The 23602-nt window shown below is 37.1% G+C and overlaps 1 protein-coding gene across 3 annotated transcripts in view; it reads right to left on the bottom strand.

Annotated features, from left to right (window-relative positions):
• PPP1R21 (protein phosphatase 1 regulatory subunit 21) overlaps window positions 1-23602 on the bottom strand; it is a 56610-nt gene that overhangs the window by 22485 nt on the left and 10523 nt on the right. For all 3 annotated transcript variants that reach the window (XR_004352678.1, XM_032652038.1, XM_032652039.1), the window contains exons 3-13: window positions 22504-22650; window positions 20217-20318; window positions 18908-19072; window positions 18286-18344; window positions 17215-17309; window positions 15021-15073; window positions 14383-14532; window positions 11792-11893; window positions 11616-11704; window positions 9106-9242; window positions 3405-3497 (exon numbers count right to left, since the gene is read on the bottom strand). Coding sequence is in view for 2 of the 3 variants with exons in the window: in XM_032652038.1 (XP_032507929.1) it covers window positions 3405-3497; window positions 9106-9242; window positions 11616-11704; window positions 11792-11893; window positions 14383-14532; window positions 15021-15073; window positions 17215-17309; window positions 18286-18344; window positions 18908-19072; window positions 20217-20318; window positions 22504-22650 (1192 nt within the window). In the remaining variant the exon portion in view is untranslated. The remainder of the gene's footprint in view (window positions 1-3404; window positions 3498-9105; window positions 9243-11615; window positions 11705-11791; window positions 11894-14382; window positions 14533-15020; window positions 15074-17214; window positions 17310-18285; window positions 18345-18907; window positions 19073-20216; window positions 20319-22503; window positions 22651-23602) is intronic.

Below are 23602 nucleotides of genomic sequence, written 5' to 3'. Positions count from 1 at the left end.
GAGAATTACCAAGACAGCATTGATTTACAAGGAAGGGCAATTATATTTTTAAATAAAAAGGTACAGCCTCCTTTGAATATTTTACAGTACTTCAGTTACAACAGCATTAATCATCATTACCAACAAAGCAAAAAATAAATCACAAAACATGGAAACTAACTTTTATAGCAGGTGTGTATACAAAGAATTTCATTTATTCAGAATCAAGAAATTTAGTTGATTTTAGACTATAGATAATTAAAAGGGAATAAGACTATTCAAAAAGAAAGGGTATCTGAGATTTAACCTAGTATGATAATGATTTTTAACAAAATTACTGTTTTATGAATAAGATTACTTTTACTGAAATTTAAAACTAGGAAATTGCATTACTTATATATATTGTGTTATATACACATATATATAAACTTTTACATAAACTTTTAATTTAAGATAGTCTTAGATTTATAGAAAAACTACAGAGAGTTTCTGGATACGCTTAGCCAGTTTTCACTATTGTTAACACCCTACACTACTATGGTAGTTGTCACAGTGAAGGAACCAACTAATTGGTAATTACTGTTATGTTTAATATTTCTTAAAAATAAATGATTATCCTCTATATATTCATAAGATATCCAAGTGAATGAAAATTCAATTAGAACACTGAACATTTTTTTGTATACTGAACTTGCTAGCCCCTAGAGTAGACATTTTCTTTCTATACACCACAGAAAGTTTTATTCAATATTTTACTGTCTGTATACAATGCTATAATACAACTGGGTTGGTAGGCAATCTTGGTTGATTGGTGTAGGTGATTGAAATACTTATAAAAGATGTACAATACTAAGAATCCTCCCATGGCATCTAGTGGATCAGAGCTACTGTAGTTTGACTATAATAATTCTCCCAATCCAACTGTTTACTCTTTATCGAGTCCAAATATTTTCATTATTTAGGGTGTTCCTCGACATTAAAGTTTAACTCCAAAAGGTACAAGGAAATCATGTGACCTAGACAACAGTTTTATTTTCTTTTATGTTTCCTATGAGTCTACCTGCTTTAGACTTGAGACCAAAGATCAAACAATTCTCACTTAGAATGCCACTTGTTAAAAGATTAATTCACTTCCATTTTAATTCCTTGTAGGATACACATTTTTATACATCTTTCTTTTTATACTAAGACCAGCCTGCCTTCTTTTTTTTTATAACTTTATTTATTTGTTTATTTAATTTATTTTTGGCTGCGTTGGGTCTTCGTTGCTGCACGCGGGCTTTTTCTAGTTGCGGCGAGCGGGGCCTACTCTTCGTTGCAGTGCGCGGGCTTCTCCTTGCGGTGGCTTCTCTTGTTGCAGAGCACAGGCGCTAGGGCGCACGGGCTTCAGTAGTTGTGGCTCGCGGGCTCTAGAGCACAAGCTCAGTAGTTGTGGCGCACAGGCTTAGTTGCTCCACGGCATGTGGGATCTTCCCACACCAGGGCTCGAACCTGTGTCTCCTGCATTGGCAGGCGGATTCTTAACCACTGTGCCACCAGGGAAACCCCAGCCTGCCTTCTTGATTGCCTGCCTTCCTTCCTTCTTTCCAACTTGGACCAAGCAATTAAGGGCAAAGCATCAAGGGAAAAGATTTGAAATAAAAGTTCTCTTAAAAACAAAGTATATTCTGGTAATGCAAGTTAATGCTCACTCTGAGTTTTCATGAGAGATACACAACAGTCTTCCAACTGCATAAGAAGACAGATTTGAACTGTAAAACTAGCAACAAGAGGCCATAATCTGCTTGCCAACCATCCTTCATGTTTCCCAGTCTTCTCTCTTTATATTATGTTCACTTTCAAGGACAGAAACAAGCAGAGGCACAAAAGGGGCTAAGGGAGCCTCTGATCCTCCTCTGATAATCTCCACCAGCTCATAGCAAATAATAATAGTAACATTCTTTGATTTGGACCACTTGGCATCCTATGTCATATATGAACAAAAGCATTTTTAGAAAACTCAGAAGTACATTATTATTTATAGAAATATAAATAAAATCAAGATTTTTTGAAATGTAAATGGAGCTTTAAGATCCTCAATGGACAGCTACCCTCCACTGCTCTAGCCTCTCTTTTATCAAAATTCTAGAGAAAACACTAGCAGGAACAAATAGTAACATTAGCATAGGAAAACTTAGGAAACAAAACCAAAAAACGTGTAGCCACAGAGCTACTTGTGGTTTCAATGGCCTAGTTCTACGTTACGTAAAGTTCTGGAATAGAGGACTATGGTTAAGTCTGAGCTCCCCAAACCAAAAACTGCACAGGAAAAAGGTACCAGTCCCTTGGGTTTTCTATGGACCAGACTAGGTTCTGCAGGGCTCAGGCTGCCTCTTGTCACCTGCCACCAAGACTGTCTATGCAAGCTGTGATTCCTGCAACCAGTGTTAGCTCCAGAAGTACAGTGACTTTTAAAGTTCCTTATAATTGAAGACAAGCCACAGGAAGGACCATTTTCCAGACTGAATGGTAAGGTAGTACTGGGTAATTCCACTGAAACTAAGAATGATTCCCAGTAACATAGGTTATTATGTGGTTATGTGCCAACCTATAGAAAGGCCCCAAATATAGCCATCTTATACATGCCATCCAACAAAGTTTTAAGTTTTTAAAAAGTATTTTCTGTGAAACCAGCAACTGGTCACTAACTGCACACTAAACACCTCAGTGAAAAATCCAGGCACCTGGGCTATTTCCAATAGTCCTTAATAATTGCTCCTGCCCTCCTCTCCTCCCCCTACTCCAACAGTCTTCAAACGGAAAAGAACAGAGGAAAAAAACCTAGAAGCCATGCAGAAATATAGATTAAAAAATCAGGACTCAGAATCACATGCTAGGAAGCAAATGAAATGACCGTCAACAAGCATATTCTTAGAAGCACATAGCAACTAAAAACTGACCAAAGCTTGAAGACAGACCTTCATTCCTTAAGGCTCTCCTGAACAAAACAGGACTTATAATGGGTACTCTAAACACAGAAACACACAGGAGGCTACGTAGAAAACCAGTGCATTCTTTCTGGGATCTTTAAACCTTCATTTCCTCAGTTCCTTCATGTTTGGGCTCTAACAAGTGCAGTATTTTGCTAAATGCCTCTGAATAGCATGTCTGGCTTGATAAAATTCATACACCTGCCTTAAGTCAGTGTAATGTATTTTTGGCTAAAGTTCCGGGCACAAGGGTTTCTCTTCAGCACTTTGTTTACCTTCAGGAAAGAAGCAGATGGGAAAAGCAGAAGGCAGTAAGCTGTGCACTTCAACGTTAAGCCAAATGCTACTAAACCTTTATGTGGGGTCTATTAGCCTTGGCAGTATTTGTTTAAATCTCATTCAGGCAGATCTGGGAAAATGGGACAAAGCTTATTTATGTTCTTTTCCAAGCCTCACCTTTCATGACATCATGAAATCCATGCAGAGCAGCACCAACATTTGTTAAGACAGAACTGTAGTTTGTCCGAAGGAGTCCATCTGGCTCCGTACCTAGGAAACCAAGATCACAAACCTAAGCATTTTCCCAGAAGAATTCACCTAAAAAACTGACAGCCCACCATCTCCCCTCTGCTTTTGGGAAGAGAGAGAGTGAATACTGATTGTGATATGTTGAAAATAATGGCTCTTAAAATCATTGTAGACACATTCAGATAGAATGGTGATAATTACAGGGATCTAAACTGATTTGCATCCCCCATGTCCACAGATATTAATGGTTACAAGAATCAAAATTAAATTGCTAAGCAGGATTATGTCTTTCATGATTCTTTTTGAAATGAGAGCCTTTGTGAATTTCACCTTGTTACTACAGAACACATTTCTCATTTTGTGCTTTCCCTACATATTATTGTTTGCTGAACATCACTAAAAACACTATTATTCAAACATCACAGTTCAAATTCTGGCATGACAGCATAAGCAAGCTCCACATATCCACTCACCAGCACAACTGGTGAAAATGATTTAAAAATAACCACTTTAAACTCTGGAAATTATCCTAAGGGCATACAGCAAGTAAAGAAACATTTAATCAAGAAAATCTATATTAACTCAGTAACAATAGCAAGAATCTGTGCTATGTGAACCAAAACCCACTCCGTCCCCTTACCAGTCAGTGAGCTAGAAATCCCAGTCCAGAGGGTGCAGCCAAGAACACAAGGCTCCCTCTCCCCTAACTCAGCTGGAGGGCTGCATTTCTTATCTCGCTCTCAGTTGCCTGTTGCTGAGGCTAAGTTCTAGGTAAATATGACTCAGAGGTGGGGGGGTTCTCTTCTTTTACCCAGCCCTGACTTGTGGGATGGAGGCTCTACGTGGGCATGGTGCAGCTGAGAATCTGTGGCCCTGATCATCCTGGCCCCAGCTCATTAACAGGAGTTCCATGCTGAAAGAGGCAAGCTGAGGAGACCAGCAGCTGCTGCCCTACCCTCTCCACGGAGTAATGCAGGTGTGTCACTCTGAGAGAAGTGCATCACTGTCATCATCCCCTGCACAGAACCACGGCTCAGAGATTTAACCCAAGGGAGAAACAGTTCTTAAAACAGAAAGCTCTGAATCTCTTCCCAAAGGAATTGACTTAATTCACAACAGACTGTGGAGAAGAAGTTCAAGCCTAGGGATGCTCTCAAAAATAATGGCATTTGTGCTGAAGGTAATTCGGAGGATTCACTGGAGATATAAGGTAGACTGACACCTAGACACACAATAGAACAGTTAGACTTAATTGATATCTACAGGACACTACATAAAAAAAAAAAATAGAATACACATTCTTTTTCCAAGGGCACATGGGACGTTCTCTAGAATAGACCACAGACTAAGACCCAAAACAAGCCTCAACAAACTTAAAAGGACAAAAATTATTTCAAGCACCTTTTCTGACCACAAGGGCATGAAACAAGAAATCAACCACAGAAAGATAAACGAGAAAAAAATAGTTATACAGTGACTAAACAACATGCTACTAAAAAACCAACAGGTCAACAATGAAGTCAAAGAGGAAATTAAAAAATACCTTGAGACAAACGACAATGAAAACACAACCATACAAAACCTATGGGATGCAGCAAAAGCAATCCTAAGAGGGAAGTTCATAGTGATACAGGCCTATCTCAAATAAACCTAAACTACCATCTGAAACAATCAGAAAAAGAACAAACAAAATCTAAAGTCAGCAGAAGGAAGGAAATAATAAAGATCAGAGAGTAAATAAATAGAGATTTTAAAAACAACAGAAAAAAATCAATAAAACCAAGAGGTGTTTTTTTGAAAGGATAAACAAAATCAACAAACCACTGACCAGGCTCACCAAGAAGAAAATAGAGAGGGCCCAAATAAACAAAATAAGAAATGAAAGAGGAGAAATAACAACTAATACTGCAGAAATATAAAAAAATCTTAAGAAATTATTATGAACAGTTATATGCCAAAAAAAATTAACAACCTAGAAGAAATGGACAAGTTTCTAGAAACATACGGACTGCCAAAAAGGAATCAAGAAGGAACAGATAATCTGAACAGACTGATCACTAGAAGTAAAATAGAATCTGTAATTAAAAAAAACCTCCCTGCAAACAAAAGTCCTGGACCCGACAGCTTCATTGGGGAATTCTACCAAACATACAAAGAAAAACTTACACCTATCCTTCTCAAACTCTTCCAAAAGACTGAAGAGGAAAGAACACTCTCAAAGTAATTCTATGAAGCCACTACCACACTGATACCAAAACCAGAAAAAGACACTACCAAAAAAGAAAATTACAGGCCAATATCTTTGATGAATATAGAAGCAAAGATTGTCAAAAAAGCTTAGCAAACCAAATCCAAGAACACATAAATAGGATCATACACCGTAATCAAGCTGGATTCATTCCAGGGTCACAAGGATGGTTCAACATATGCACATCAATCAATGCAATACACCACATGAACAAAAGAAAAGAAACACATGATCATATCAACAGATGCAGAAAACGCATTTGACAAAATTCAACATCCATTCATGATAAAAACTCCCACCAAAGTGTGTACAGAGGTAACAAATTTCAACATAATAAAAGTCATTTATGACAAACCCATAGCCAACATAATATTAAGTGATGAAAAGCTGAATTCTGGAACAAGGCAAGGATGCCCACTTTCATCACTTCTATTCAACATAGTATTGCAAGTCCTAGCCACAGCAATCAGACAAAAAAAAGAAACAAAAATATCCAAATTGGAAGGGAAGAGGTAAAATTGTCATTATGTGCAGATGACATAATACTCTATACAGAAAACCCTAAAGACTCCACACAAAACTATTAGAACTCATAAATGAATTCAGTAAGGTAGCAGGATATAAGATTAATATAGAGAAATCTGTTACATTTCTTTACACTAACAATGAAACACCAGAAAGAGAAAGTAAAAAACAATTTTGTTTAAAATCATATCAAAAAAAAAAACCTAGGAATAAGCCTAACCAAGGTGGTGAAAGACTTATATGCTGAGAACTATTAAACATTGATAAAGGAAATCAAAGATGATTCAAGAAAACGGAAAGTTACCTCATGCTCTTGGACTGGAAGAAATAATATTGTTAAAATGCCCATACTAGCCAAAGAAATCTACAGATTTAATGCAATCCCTATCAAATTACCCATGACACTTTTCACAAAACTAGAATAATTCTGAAGTTTATATGGAACCACAAAATATCCAGAATTGCCAAAGTAATCCCGAGGAAAAAGAACAAAGCTAGAGGCATAACCCTTCCAGACTTCAGATAATACTACAAAGCTACCATAATCAAAACAGCATGGTACTGCACAAAAACAGACATATGAATCAATGGAACAGAATAGAGAGCCCAGAAATAAACCCACACACCTACAGCGCATTAATCTTCAACAAAGGAGGCAATAATATACAAAGGGGAAAGGACAGTCTTTTCAGCAAGTGGTATGGGAAAGCTGGACAGCCACATGTAAATCAATGAAGTTAGAACACTGCCTTACACCATACACAAAAATAAACTCAAAATGGCTTAAAGACTTAAATATAAGACATGACACCATAAAACTCCTAAAGGAGAACATAGGTAAAACACTCTTTGACATACATAGTAGCAATATTTTCTTAGATCAGTCTCCCAAGGCAAAAGAAATAAAAGCAAAAATAAACAAATGGGACCTAATCAAATTTATAAGCTTTTGAACAGGAAAGGAAACCATAAACAAAATGAAGACACCTACAGACTGGGAGAAAATATTTGCAAACGATGCAACCAACAAGGGCTTAATTTCCAAAATATACAAACTGCTCCTACAGCTCAATATCAAAAACACAAACAATCCAATCAGAAAAATGGGTAAAGGGAATTCCCCGGCAGCCCAGTGGTTAGGACTCTGTGCTTTCACTGCCTAGGGTGCGGATTCAACCCACTGATGGGGGAACTAAGATCCCGCAAACCGCATGGCACGGCCAAAAACAAATGGGTAGAAGACCAAAACAGACATTTCTCCAAAGAAGACACACAGATGGCCAACATGCACATGAAAAGATGTTAGAGAAATGAAAATCAAACCTACAATGAGCTATCACCTCACACTGGTCATAATGGTCATCATCAAAAAGTCTACAAATAGGGCTTCCCTGGTGGTGCAGTGGTTGAGAGTCTGCCTGCCGATGCAGGGGACACAGGTTGGTGCCCCGGTCCAGGAAGACCCCCACATGCCACGGAGCGGCTGGGCCTGTGAGCCATGGCTGCTGAGCCTGCATGTCCGGAGCCTGTGCTCCGCAACGGGAGAGGCCACAACAGTGAGAGGCTCGCATACCGCAAAAAAAAAAAAAAAAAAAAACTTGTTCACAAATGTCTATAGCATCATTATTCACAATAGCCAAAAGGTGGAAACAACCCAAATGTCCATCAGCTGATAGGTAGATAAATAAAATGTGATATATCCATCCAATGGAATATTCCTGCAATAAAAAGGAATGAAATACCTATACATGCTACAACTTGGATGAATCTTGAAAATATTATGCCAAGTGAAAGAAAGCAGTCACAAAAGACCACAGATTATATGATTCCATTTATATGAAATGTTCAGAACAGGCAATTCTATAGACAGAAAGTAGATTAATGGTTGCTTGGTACTGGGCGGGGACAGAACAGGGGAATAAGAGGGTGATAGCTAAAGTATACAGGGTTTCTTCTTAAGGTGATGAAAATATTCTAAAACTGACTGTAGTGTTGATGCACATGTCTGTGACTATAGTAAAAACTACTGAACAGTACACTTTAAATGGGTAAATTGTATGGTATGTAAATTATATCACATTTAAGCTGTTACGAAAAACAAATAATCAAATCACTACTATAAAAATCATGGTTTTCTTACAAACATCATTTAAACTGAGGTCCATTCAATGGCCTGAAAATACTTTTTTCAAATTAAAACAGCATTTTTTTCCCCAAGACTTTCAACCTTTACATTTTGGGGCTTTGTTATGATACAGTTCCTCTAAAAATAGCATTTTTACTATTAACCTTCCCCTATGCTACCTGTTGGAAAGTTGCTACGAATTCTTATGCTTTGCCCCTCTCCATTTAAAAAAGAGGAAGGAGAGAAAGAGATTTAATTAATTTTTTTTTTTTTCGGTACGCGGGCCTCTCACTGTTGTGGCCTCTCCCGTTGCGGAGCACAGGCTCCAGACGCGCAGGCTCAGCGGCCATGGCTCACGGGCCCAGCCGCTCCGTGGCATGTGGGATCTTCCCGGACCGGGGCACGAACCCGTGTCCCCTGCATCGGCAGGCGGACTCTCAACCACTGCGCCACCAGGGAAGCCCAAGAGATTTAATATTTAATGTATGTCTTCGATGCCTGATATTGTACATTCTTAATTTAACTTAATCACATTTACCTCCGTTTTATAAGTGGGAAAACAGAAGCAGAGAAGTGATTTGCCCAAGACCCTAAATGTATAAAGAGCTGGAGGGTTTGAATTCAAGTTTTTCTGACCCTCTTCTCACTTCAACACGCCACACCACCTCCCTTCTCAAGCTTCTTGTACTCTAATTTCTTCAAGTTGAACCATGAGTAACAAACATGCTTACTTGGCAAGGCGAGAAGACCAATGTAAGTCTGCAGCTTCTCAAACACAGCTGTCATCTTTTTCATGTCCTGGGACAGCTCTAGATTCCTGGCTCGTAATGCAGATGTGCAAAGGGAAGCTTCACATTCTTCTTCTAAACTAAGAATGGGCAGATTTTATAAAAGTGAGCATCCTGAACGATTTTCAACTAGCTATAAGAAACTATCTAGATTCTCAAACATCTATACCCAAAGAGAGAATTTACCAAAAAAGGAATTTGATCTCATTTACAAGGTTCCATTTTTTATACCATAATACATACACCTGCTTGCTGCAAACGCCAATGCAGCAAAAGACGACTAAATGGAAGAAAAAATAAAGGGAGGTGCCCATTATCTTTCCATCCTGAGAGCAGCAAAAACATGCTTCCCTTAAAAATATTTTCAGGGAAAAAAAAATATATATATTTTCAGGAGAAAAATATTTCATAGACTGAATTCCTAAAGAGAATTAATTACACAGGAACTAGGAGAGAAAATCATTGAGAAACCTTTTTCAGTGTATGTAGGTTCAAAAGTCAAACAGATTAGAAAAAACAATCTATAGGCTCAATACAAAAATAAACGCTTAACATTCATAAAATACATTTTACCATTTTCAATTTTAAATGGTGCTTTGGAAAACTTAATTATAAGGTTAAAAAAACTATATTGACTCTTAAGAGTGTTTATTTAAAATGTGCAGTAATCAAGTAAAATGCTTTTTACACAAAGCTACGAAAGTTATTAGCACAGAATGATAATCATATCCATTCCCTTGACCTTGCCTCTTCTATTTATTTATAGCAAACAGCTTCATTCAGTACTAAGCCCATTTACTACTAATGAACATGTCATCTTGTCAACTAAAGTGGTATTTAAACCAATGACCAAAAAATTGCCTAAAAACATAAATACCTGATAACATAGGGCTGAAGGCATATGGAACAGAACATTCCAAGAATAGGAATCTTAAATCAAGAAAGGACTTATCCAGTGTTTCTAAAAATGTAATAGTGAAAAAATAAATTAAGATAAAATAACAATGCTTAACTGTTTCAAGTAGTAAATACCACTTTTGCAATGGTTCTTTTTTTTTTTTTAATAGGAGAAAAAAAAATTTAATTACATATGTAGGGGAGTCCACAAAGACAATGAGACTCAAGGGCAAGTGGGGCAACTGAGGCTTATATATGCCATCCTGAGGTAAGGAATGGGATAGGAGCCTGGAGAAGGGGAAGTCACAGGATGATAAGAAGAGCAGATGTTTGGCAATTAGAAGTTTTGCAATGGTTCTTAGAGTCTTTTCAACGTAAGCCAAATCAATAAAGTGTATTCAATTTAGTGTTAAACTTCCAGAGTCAATTTTCAAAAAAACTTTAATTATATACTGAACTAAAACATTTAAGGATCTGAATGAAACTGTTTGTTTGTTTCAATAGTTTACTTGTTTCAAAATGTTCGTTTGTTTCATTAGTTTGTCATAATTCCCTGATTCCTAAAATTCTGTCATGTGCACAAATCATAGAATTCAGTTACTGAAATGCCTTTGTTAGGTTAGAATTAGGAAATAAGATGGAAATAAGATGGCTCTTAACACATTAATTTTTAATAATAAAATTTCATATTATTGAAAAACTAAAACCTACTACTTTAGTTTTACAAGGACTTAAAAACTATAATTACTTGTTTATTTTCAATATCTTTAAGTTATTCATCTACGTATTTCCTAAACCTTATGTTACAATATACTATACTACATATATGCTCTTATTTCTCCTATGTATTATTATTATTATTGTATTATTCTTTGATTACTTTTTTTAAAGACTAAATCTTAGGATGAAAAGATTTAGATGAATTAGGACTCTTGGTAGTTTTAGACCAAAAGTATCAAAATGTACAAGGAGTATTCTCAAATTTCCAATTACATAAATTATTTTCTCTTGCCTTTCTAGAAATGTTTAAGATGGAGCATTTAAGGCTACTTAATGACATATCCAATGAGGGCTGAAGTATGTACACAAAGTTTTTACTTTATAACTTAAATAAGTCACCAATAATAAAAACAATATACTATTTCAAAGAAACCTAAGGATTATAAATTGCAATGTAGAGGTTAACTATTATAACCCCCACCTAGATGTTTATAGTAAAAGGATAAAAAATACCCCAAAATGAAATATTTCCTTCAATAAATGTGTCATTCACAATCATTAAAAATACTGGTTCATATTGCATTATGTGGTTATAGTAGTAATCTCAGTACAGAATACTGAAAAAACCCTAGCTGACAAACTACAATTCAATTTTCTTAAATATAAGTTTGTGCTGCTCAAACCATGACTTTCCTTTTTCACAAAAGTCCAAATTGGTTGTGGTGCAGAAAGGTCAGGCAGATCACAAGAAGCACATGTTATTACTTTAGTAACTCCAGCACAGCTCAGATGATACCTCGCAATTCCCCAAGCTCCCTGGCCCAGAGGGTAAGTACCTTTTTAACTGATAAGGAAGAATCTTCCTAAGAAAACATATGTAAGAGGTTAAATGCTCTGAAAAAGTTTTCAATTTCACAGTTGTCTCCTGGAAAAGAAAAAATTTCAAGGTTAATAGTGTCATTTGAAAAAGAAGAGCTCCCATTTCCAGAAGTAAAACATAGAAGAAAATTACCAGGACAGTCACAGTATCCTCAGTAATACTTTCAAATAAATGAAGCATTCCTTCCTCAAGAGGGCGGACATAGGATGCATTTTCATGAAGATACTGTGAGAACTAAATAGAAGGGAAAGAATTGTGAGTTAAATCACTGGAAAATAAAGAACAGCAAAACATTTGCAAATGGACTTGCTGAGTTTTAAACCTAAATTCTTTTGCAAATTTTTTTTGGGAAATCAGGCTTTTACACAGAGCTCCCCTCTAAAATCCTAGATATTATTCCCAAGTCCCCATTCCATTGCAAAATGAGGAACTAGAAGAGGGATGACATAATTAATGACCAGGCATGAAGCAAATGGGGAGGGGATACTATTTACAACACAGCACCAGCAGGCCTTCTTCTCTAAACAACTGCTTCTTCATAGGGGTCCCACTTAAAAAAAAAAAAAAAGGTTTGATAATCAAAGCTGTATGACAGATTTTTGTGTTATATAACTCATTTAATTTAACTCATTTTTTAGAAGCAAAAGACTTTTAAGTACAGTTTCTTATTTTCACTGTATACAATGTTCAAGGTTAACAAATTCCAGGAATGTAATTATCATCAAAATGAGAATATAAAAACTTTTATGACTGTCATGGATACTGTAATATTTACAAAGGACTAATTCAGTATGAAGAATAGATTCAGAAAAAGATTCCCCAGGCATTTAGACAACTGAGAAGCAAGAAGTTAATTTTTCACTTGTGAAATATCTCAGTTTTCTAAATACTGTATAATGGCTCAAATTTCTTTCTCTCAGTATGGAAATGTAAGGTCTCATTTTGCAGTTGGTGATTCAATTGGCCCTACTGCAAACTACACAGATATATGGCCCTGGGAAATTCAGTCTCTCTGGGCTTCGATCTTTGGAGCTGTAAATAAGTTGAACTCTAAGCTCAGGTATAAATGTCTACTTTATGATTCTATGAACAAGTCTAAACGCTTTGGTCATCTTTTAACAAATGGTTTCTGAATCTTCAGTAATACAGACTTAATAGAAAATCACATAGGGCCTTTCAGAGGCCAAAGCACCAAAGGTAAAATATTGAGAAAAATAGGAATTCTTCAAAGTAATGAAATGTTTCTATTAAGATTAACATATTTGATTCTCACTGTGTGGGCATAATATGGCAACAAGCTAAAATAAAGTAATGGCGGGAATTCCCTAGTGGTCCAGTAGTTAAGACTCAGCGCTTTCACTGCTGGGGTCCGGGTTCAATCCCTAGTTGAGGAACTAAGATCCCGCAAGCCAGACGGTGTGGCCAAAAAACCCCCAAAACCAACCAAACAGATAAATAAATAAATAAAATAAAAAGTAAATAAAATAAAATAATGGACAAAGAATCAGTGGAAAAAAATGTTTTTATATTATAGGAAGTATAAAAGAAAATATAACTACATTAAAATGCTGCAGTTCCATTTTCCTTACCGAGGTCATCTGAAAGCTTTTTCCCACGGTGATATTAAAGACCATTTCTAAGGCCCAAAGTTTAATTTTTATGAACTTCAAAAGATTTGTGGAGTCAGATGAAAATTGATGAAAAGCAAGCATCTGCTGAGGGCTTCCTATGAGTACGGCAGCATGACGACAATGGTAAGAGCTAGCCTTTACTGAGTACTTACTATGTGCCAAGCACTGTTCTTAGCACTGTACACGTATTATCTCATTAAATCCTCAAACATACATACCTGTGGGGTAGGTACTTTATCCTCCATTTTCAAGATGCACAGAGAGGTTAAATAAACTGACCAAGGGGACATAGAAAGTGGCAGAACTGGGCTACCACCCCAGAAGTATGACTCCAGAATCTAAGCCTTTGCTATACTAACAGGATCTGTGGACATAAATACTATTCAAACCCTGGAAATACTGCATGATGCACACACAGACACCAAAAAAAAGCTGATGAGAAAAACCAGGTACGTAGAGAGTGGCATGACTCACTTCAGACACCACAGTATGGGGCACTTAGAGTTCATCTATTACAAGCCCCCTAATTTCCTCCCTTCAAGATGGCCCCAATAATCCCCACCTCCTGCTATTCTTGGCTCTGAGTAACACCCACCCTCACACACTGTGTCAGGGCCAGTCTGTGTTACCAGTACAATACGGCAAAAGTGGTGGTATGTGACTACATGCATACTCCCTATGGTTTCCTACTCCATGGTTTTGCTCATGTCTTTCCCTCTCCTGTGGTGAAAAAATACCCACCCCGCTTCACTCCTCCCATGCAAATCATGCTCATTTTTCAAAGTCCAGTTAAATCACCAAAGAACCTTTCCAGACACTACCACCGACAGCAATCTCCCCTCCCTGATGACCTCATATCACTTACTGCCCATACCACTCACTCACACTAAGGTCTTTAACAACTCCCTTACTATTTCATTTCTTAAGAATCCCCACGTTTGCCATATTTTACCTTAAGGGTAAAGACTACGATTTGTAGCTTTTCCCATGTCCTCCACAGTACTTGGCAGAGGCACACGAGTGGTCTGATAATTAGTAACAAGTCTCCACGTTTGTTCAGGGCAAACAAAAAGTATCCTGAGTTAAATGTACCTTCTGATTCAATGGAGATATAGTGTCAATGGCAGAATCAACAGGAAAAATCTGAATCCTCTGTTCTGTATAGGTGTGAAAGTTCAGAAGACCCTTGACGAGATCTTGAACAAAAGCCAGGGCCTGCCCAGCGATATCCCGCATCTTCAGCTTCAAAATGAAAAGGATACAGTTAAAGTCAACCATCAAGTTATTACTCCCAAACAACTTTATTAAGTCTGCTTTTGGAGAAACATTTGAACTCAAGTATAATTATTCCTTAATTTAAATTCACTTGCTCCCACTTAGATTTTAATACTACCATCTAAGTAATTACAATAGAAAGCCGCCAGCTTTGGTACATATACCTCTCCACTTAACCTAGACTGTTTAAGTGCAAAACCTAAAAGAAAGGTATGACTCAAAAATCAGTGCATCCCACAATTCAGTTCTAATGTTATCAGACAAGAGACAGCAAAAATCTATATTATTTACAAATTCAAAAAACAGCAAGTTTCACAATTTTTAAGAATGTATGAGGAAAGAAAGTAAAAGTTAAACGCAATGGTTTGGTGCACTAAACAGAGGCCCAAACAACGAATTGGTGTTTCTGAAAAGTTTGACACACACATCACTGAAAATAAAAACTTCATCTTTACCTGATGTCTCCTATTGTGGACTGGAACGTTCAGAGCATTATACTGACTATATTCTACAAAACAAAAATGGCTGTTCATTAAGTCATTTTACATTTACGAAAAAAGAGCTTAACTGAGAAATAATAAATGCTCATCCCATTTCCCAGCTTCTCAGCCCCTTCCCTTCCTGATCACTGCAGTGCACTCTGCACAGGCCTCTTTGTACTATGCACCCCTCATTCCCACCACTCCCAACAGGGGGGCTCATCCATCCCAGTTGGGCCAATCAGCTGGTGCATCAGTTTCTCTCCCCAGATCTAGGCTTTTATTCACAAATGTACACATCAGTAGGTAAAGAGATGCACACCAATCTGTTAGAATATTAAGCCACAACAAAGTTACCGTCAACATCTTTCCCATAAACCTGCTCCCCGTCTGCCTCTTTGATTTCTGTCAGCTGCACCACATCATTCCAACACACTGCCTCCTGTTGCTCCCTTGCCTCCCTGCATCTCCCTGACAACTCAGGCTCCAGCCCCCATCACAGCACACCAGGACTATCATCACAACAGCATCAGCCCCCTTCTCCCATTCCAGGGTAGTCTGTACTCTGCTGCCAGATGAACTTTGTGAGTGCACAAATTTCACCAAGACATTTCCAAAAGCTTCTGCAACAACCTACTGACTTGCAAATTAAGTCCCCCCAAGCCCTTTGCCCAGAACTTGAGGGTCCAGCCCCACCCTCCCTTTCAGAACTTACCCATCATTGGCCTCCACATCCCACCCACTCTGGCCTCCAGTCATACTTAACTAATTACTGCTGTCAGGCCCTGACAGCACCTTTATCCTACGTAACCACACTCCATGCAATTCCCTGGCTCGTTCTCCCTCACCTCTCTTACCAATAAAACCTACTTTTGCATCCTGGCCCAGCTCAAAGCACACTTCTTCCAAAAGGCTTCCCCAAACAACCCCACCAGTAGTAATCATTCTTACTCTGAAACCCTAAGAGGTTCTTCATGGAATAGCTTAGCTTATATTTTAGATATTTCTCTACCTTATTTCTTCCCTACTGGACTATACATTCCTTGAGGGTAGGTAGAGATTTTTGTCTTATACGTTTTTGCATATCCTGTGCTTCCCACCCATTTAGACTTTCAGTAAATAATCTCTAAATATTTCGGAACTAAAAGTAGTAACCTACTTGTGACATGGTAAGAACCTAAAATAGGGTGACAACTAGTACTGGAAAAGAAAGGATAAACCCAAAGAGACTCAGAAGGAAATGATTAGAACCTGATGACTAAGGAATAAGGGGAAAATGAAATGCCAAGGTTTTAAGCCTAGTGGATCAAAGTATGCTGGTGCTATTTACATTAATGTAGAAAGCAGTAACAGGTGTTGTTTTCAGATGAATTTAGGTTTTTGATATAATAATGACATATGCTGATTTCAGTGTTAGAGCAAACTACTATTTTTCTTTGGTGTCTTTTCTTCCCTCTTTTTTTAGGTCTTCCCTAAGAAAAATTGAGAAGAAGTCAAAAATTAATTTCAATGATATAATTGTAAAAAAGGAAATGTGTACTAATTTAAATTTAAGTTTCCGGATCAAATCAATTGTTTTCTTTGTCTTCAAGGTTTAGATTTAATACCTGTCTAAAGGTTACAAATTTGGCATCTGTTATATATGTAAGTTGATTTTTCTTTTTTAACTTCTTTTTGTTGCTCTTGGCTGTGTAAATTACCAGACCATTCCCAGGATGAGCAGGAAGCAGGGCTTACCCAAGTCAACTCCCTAACTATCTCTGGGGATTGTCCAAAGGGCAGGAGATACCAGGCTAAGAAGATTCACCTCCCATCCATCCCGCCACTCCTCTCCCACCTTGCCGCCCACCATGATCAAATTTTCTTGTACAAATATTCAGGTACTTTATGTGAAAGTTGGTTTTCACCTTGGGATATGTTAAATACATGCAATTTAAAAATGTGGCTTTGGGCTTTTTCCAAGAAGCCTAGCTTCAGAATAGTTATGTGACAAATTAAAATCTCCCTATGAAACATGAAGGCCAAAGCTGATCAAAAGGACAAAAAGAAAGCAACCCTCTGTTAGGCCAAAGAGATTTTCTGCCAAATAGATTACAAATTATTTTAATTAGTTGGCTATCATAAAGAGGTTCAGAGTTGCAAATAATGGAAAACTGTACATAATACCTACTTGTATCATTAAAAGGTACTTTTTCATTGATGATTGATAAGGATTCCTCTAATCTACTTGACAAATCTTCATGAAGATTCTTTAACTGTAACTGACTGAAAGAAAAAATACAAAACCACATTATCAATAGACAGTAGGTCATGATTTGCTTGTTACCTCAACAGCTGGTACCAGGCTTTCAGAGGATGGTACCTGACATCTGGGATACCCTTGGTAGTAGAGAGTTGTTAAAAAAAAAAAAAATGAAGATAAGAAAAATACTAAGCCTTGATTCTAAAGCTCCTGAGACTCCTGTTGAATGACTGGAGGTTTCAAAGAATTTATCACAGTCCCAATATCTTATACAATTTTAAGTTTATCTCCCCAAGCTCAAAATAATCTTAGAGCCATTTCAAACTCATAAATTTTCTCTTTACAACACATAAATATTTGTCCAAGTATTATGGTAAACATTTTTAAAGTATTAAAGCGTTTTTTTTCTCTTGAGCTGAAAATCTGATCATTTTGGGTTTTGATTCAATTAAGACCATAGATACACCATGCATGTTCAATGCAACTAAACTGAAAAAATGCACTTGATTGATCTTATTAAAACCTAAAATATGTCATTTATCAAATAAGTGTTGGTGCATGCTCTTACTACCTAGAGATAAGTAATATTTTAAAACGTAAATATCTCCAAATTATCAATAGATTGCATAACCTCATTTTATTTAAAATTATTTAAAATTTAAAGGTTGACACCATGATCATTAGTCAGTTTTCCTGACTAATGAGAAGGCCTTCTCTTTAGAGTAGTCTAAAACAGACAGAACCCAGTCCTCAGTACTGGAGCCCCAGAATGCCATCTGCCACAGTCCAAAACATCTGCAGGCTGAGGACTAACGCACAGGCCACTCTACAAAGAATTCATAAGGTCCCACAGATAACAAAACTGAAAAGGACCGTGGAGACGATCTACTCCTGTCTCATTGCAAATGTGGGAAAATTAAGACAGAGGAGCTACTGCACCAAAACTCGGGTCTTCTGATTCTCACTTCAGGGCCCCTTGGAATTCACGTTTCCACATACCATTCTTCTGTCCGAAGTCGACATTCCTTGGCATCCTTTTCTAGAGTCTGAGATTTTACCTGAATTTTAGAAGGAAAAAAAAGCACAGGGAACTCTACTCAATATTCTGTAATAAACCTATATGGGAAAAAAATCTGAAAAAGAATGAATATGTGTGTATGTGTAACTGAATCAGTTTTCTGTATACCTGAAACTAACACAACACTGTAAATCAACTACACTCCAATAAAATTTAAAAAATTTTTAAAAATAAACTATGCCAAACTATATTGTTTGGCTTTCCATTTTGAAATCCTGCAGGTAAAGAAAAAATTTTTCTACCCTTTTTTTTACTTTCTGGTTTTCCCCTATAAATTTTATATAGCTATTTACTTGAAATTGTGTTCAATTTGCTAGAAATGTGGTGTGACAAATATAACTAACCAAAATTATATGCATATTGGTCTGTCAAAAAAATAAAAAGAAGAGCAGAGGACTCAGGCCACAGATGTGAGCTCGCTGCGGAGACGCTGCAGGCAGCAGTCCTGCCTTGAACGGCTAACTTTTCTTCTGTAAAGCAGGTGGATGATTTCCAAAAGCCTGGACTATTTTTTCACATGCTCTCACCAACGGCGGGTCTTACCTCTAGTTTAGCCTTGTCGTTCTGCAGCTTCTCGATGGTTTCCATGTACTTCCGGGTCAGGCCATCGACCACAGCTTGGTGCTGGGCCGCTTCCATCTCCAGAGTGGCCAGCCGACTCCTTAGCTCTGCTTCCACGTGCTTGTGCTGCTCATCAGCTTCAAAAAACTGAAAAGAAAAGATCATGGTGTCTTCTCACAACATCCCAATATATACAAATGAAGAGAAAACAACTGCAGCGACTAATCATTGAGCAACTTCCATAAGGTTCCATATGCTCACTGTGCAAAACCACGCAGGCATGAGCTCGGTGGAGCCTCACGGCAGGTCAGAGGGTGGTGTACTTGTAATCCCTCCTTTACAGATGGGGAAACAGAAGCTTCAAGGGATGACCTAACTTGTCAAATGTCTCACAGTCACAGACTGACTCCAAAGCCTGTACCTCCTTCCTCCCAGGCTCATGGATTTCTATTTTAAACCATTTCTGGCACACAGAAAACTCAACTGACCAGGGTATAACTTTTCTGTTAGGCTGACTTCTGCAATTAAATAATCAAAAATCAAACAGGTGTTACTCCTGAAGCAGGTAAGGCTCCTTTCCTTAATGAGAAGCCAGTAGTAATTAAGAATTATGAATACTTAACAGAAAATTCATGAAGTCAAAAGTTCATTTTGTAAACATTTTCGAAGACTGAGAATGCATATTTATTTTCCACTGTTTGACTATGCTCACCATTTCACACAAAAAATCAGGAGGCATAGTTGAATACACTACCCTATGACTCTTAAAATATGCTGAATGGTTTGGAGCAGACACTGATTACTCAACATTCCACAAATATTTGAGGGCCTGCCATGAGTGAGGCCCTGTCCTGAGGCTGGGCAGACAAAACCCGACATGGTCTATACACTAATGAGACCTTACAGACTAACAGGGAAACAGATAAAAACCAACTAAGCTATCATAAATTAAAAAGCAAACACTACTTATTGATAAGCCCCCATCTAAATGATCCATCCAACCACCTCCTATATAAAATGAAGAGTGCCCAGTATACTTCTTTATTGTTAACTTATGAAGTTATTCTGCTGTACTCTGAACAAGTGTATATTCAAAGCACACATCCGTATTAAAACATGAATGAGATCTAAGAAATGAATGAATGACAGTGACGTATGTACCTAAGGACCACAGGAAACATTAAAACACCCACCCATACACAAAGCACTCTGCCTTGCACTGGTTTTTCCACATTGCAGATCATACAACCCATTTTTAAATTCATATGGAAAAACAGAAAGATTTTCTCACTTGTATGTGCAACCGTTCATTCTCTTCTATCTTCTTTTGCAGGTCTTCATCAAAGACACTCTTCTGCTCTTGACTCAACTGAGAAGAAGATTCTCCACTTTTCTGATGGAAAGAATAAGTTATGTCCACATAACTTTCATCCTTTAGAGAAACATCCTAAGGTACACAGATTCTCTATCACCTTAGTAGCTTGTCTCTTCTACGTGTTCACCATTCTCAAACAATCCTGCAAAAGGTATACAGTCCATCATTTAACTTTTCCTATGTGACACAAGTTGGAACTGCAAATATTGCAATGAGCAGGAAAGCTTAAAAAAGAGAGAGAAAGTAACAGATAAGGCTCACTATTCTTTGCAGATGAATTCAGGAGTAGTTCTTTTGGAAGACAGAGCAGACCCAGAAAGCTAGCAATACAAATATGCTAATAAATATCATTTCAATTGATCTTTTGGTTTGGGAAATGACAGTCTTACCAATTCCATGAGTCTGAGTTGTTAAAACTCCTTTAAGAAATTAACAGCATTCACAAAAACACATTTATACAGAAGTTCACATAAATTTCTAATTTAAAAAACATAAGATAAAGCTATTATAAACAGAAGGAAAAAGCTCAAAGATTATGAAAAATACTTGCCTTTTGCCTTTTTACCAATATTAACTTTTTCTACATAGAACAGCACTATTTAAGAGCCAATAATGAACATCTGTTTTCATGGAATACACACAGAAGTGAGACTATTCAAGGGGCAGCCTAACAATGAACTGTTCAGACATCAGTCACCACCCCCCTCTGCCTTTCTTGTGCTTCACTCCTCACTTAAAATGAAGTCATTTACTGATCCAATGTGAACCAGTGATTAGAAAGCCCTTTGAAAATGGAGCAGCTATGTAACAAACAGACAAACAGATAAACATTAAATGCGAACACAAGAGGTATGTGCACACAAGGAACGCTGTTGAATGACATATTCTGGGTCCTTAGTGCTTCCAAATGTGGAAAGCTCTTATTAAAATTAATTCAGAAGTAATTATACCCAAATCTCTGCTAAAACAGCCCTGGGAGAGGATCTCACTAACCTGGGGAGCATGTTTGAAATACAGATGGCTATTCCCCCCACAAGGGTCTTTCAGAATTTCCAGAGCATGTGTATTTTGACAGTTTCCCAAGTGATTATAATACACATCTGTTTTGCCCTCTCTCTTCCCCATTTATTTGAAAATTACCACTCTAGAGAATTCTTCCACGTAGGGGAAATGCATATGGAAATGTACCAACACATAATTATGTCAACTGCCCATCGTATGGCAAATACAGTCCTGGGTACTTTTACATGATCCCATTTAATCCTGACAACAAACCTGAGAGTATCTTCCCCACAACTGAGGTTGCAAGGCTAAAAAATTTGCCTAAAGTCATAGAACTATAAATGGCAGACAAAGAATTCAAGCCTGGGCTCAACTCCAAAGCCAGCACTCTTCCCTCCACACCATGCTGCTTCAGAGTTACTGCGGGCCTTCTTCCCTCCAACCATTCTATTATTATTGCCTCAACCCACACATTTGTGGGGTGCTGTTCTACAAACATGCAAGACTTTTAAAGGCTCAATCACTAGCTCCTGCCCTTAAAAAAGAAGCAACTTCTAAATCACAGAATGATCAAAAGTACTGGATCATCCATCTTAGAGTAATCAGAATCTCACCTCACGACATAAAACCAGAAGAGAAAAAATCATATTTACATCTCAGGACAATAATACCAAATTGAACTCCTAAGAATAAACACCCGAAGAAAATACATCTGCAACAAACTTACAAGCCTAATGTATGAGTACTTCAACTGCTACTTTCACAGACAGCAGCTACCCTTTGACAATGTTTCTCATTCTATCTGCCCTACCTTGGGTTAATGGCAACTCAGTATAACTAAAAAATATCCATAATTTTGACCAATATGAGATACTCCCTTCACTTTTCTCAGTCACTAAATCAACTATGTGCATGTTGGCTCCTAATAAATTCTTGAAAACTCACTTCCATATGAAAATGCCTCTAATACTGGTATATATTAATAATAAATGTCTGCTTTCTTAACCCAATATCCAGGTGTAATAATGGAACTTTAAAAAAAAATAAATAAAAAATAAAAAATAAAAAAAAAGATAAAAAAAAAAAAAAATAATGGAACTTTAGAGTATTTGGAGGTGAGGTCTTCTGTTAAAACCAGGATGGCCTGGAGATGTCTGTACCTAATGACAAGGTCACACTAACTTGCTTTTACCTGACCTACCTTGTTTTTCTTGCCTCGGGGTTCACTTAGAGCCAGCTCATCTTGAAGTAGCTCTACTCTCTTGGCAAGCTGCAGATTTCGGAATGTCAAACTGTCCATTTCCTGCTGTAGTTTTCTCAGTGATTGATCCTTCATTTTCAGTTGTTCCTACATCAAAGTGAAAAGAGACCATTCCTTGTAATTTAGCCTTAACATTTAAAAATAATGGAAAAAAAATTTTTTTTCTTTCACCAAAATATAATCAAAACCTCTTGCTTTAAGGAATTCAAGTTGTATGTTTATCATTACAGTTCCTATGTTTTTAGGTCTGTTTTGTGGCAAAATCATTTTCTGGCCAAACCAAGCATATTTAAAAATAAAACTAAAGGAGTATATATACTGAAGTAACAGTCATCGACCTAGAGTAAAATATCCACAACTATGTGTTGTTATGTAATGTTCTTATACTTGTGTCTGGCAGTGAGGAGACACAAAGTCTGAGGCTACAATTTTATAAACTTGAAAGTTTAAAGAGAACCCCAGACTCCTGATGATGCCCTTTAGTAAGCAAGAATGGAAGAAATATATTTGTGTTCACTATTTCCTATAAATCCTCCTTGAATTTAAGTCAGTCGAAATGAAGTCTTTTTAATACACTTTAAATTATTCTGATTTGTCAAAGATAAAAATCAATATTATCCTACCACAAGAATAGTTTCAGATGTCTTAAAATGAAAATAGCAACAAAATCTAAACAACACATCTTCTACTGACCATTCTGCACTGTTTATACCATGGTAAGGGTAAGAAAATGGGAAACAAGAGAAATATTTAGTTTCACTCTATTTTTTTAAAAAAATATTATTCTGGGGCTTCCCTGGCAGTCCAGTGGTTAAGACTCTGTGCTTCCAATGCAGGGGGCATGGGTTCGATCCCTGGTTGGGGAATTAAGATCCCATATGCCATGCGGCGTGGCAAAAAAAAAAAAAAAATTATTCTAACTATATTTTCCTTACAACGTTCTGACAACTTTGTGTTCACTGGTAATCAAACACAGATGGCCATATACTACCATATATTGAAAGATCTGCGCTTTTATTACTTTCATTGAAAAACCACT

The sequence above is a fragment of the Phocoena sinus genome, chromosome 13 (assembly GCF_008692025.1).
Source record: "Phocoena sinus isolate mPhoSin1 chromosome 13, mPhoSin1.pri, whole genome shotgun sequence".
NCBI classification, from domain to species: domain Eukaryota; kingdom Metazoa; phylum Chordata; class Mammalia; order Artiodactyla; family Phocoenidae; genus Phocoena; species Phocoena sinus.
This window is presented reverse-complemented; position numbering and strand designations above follow the sequence as displayed.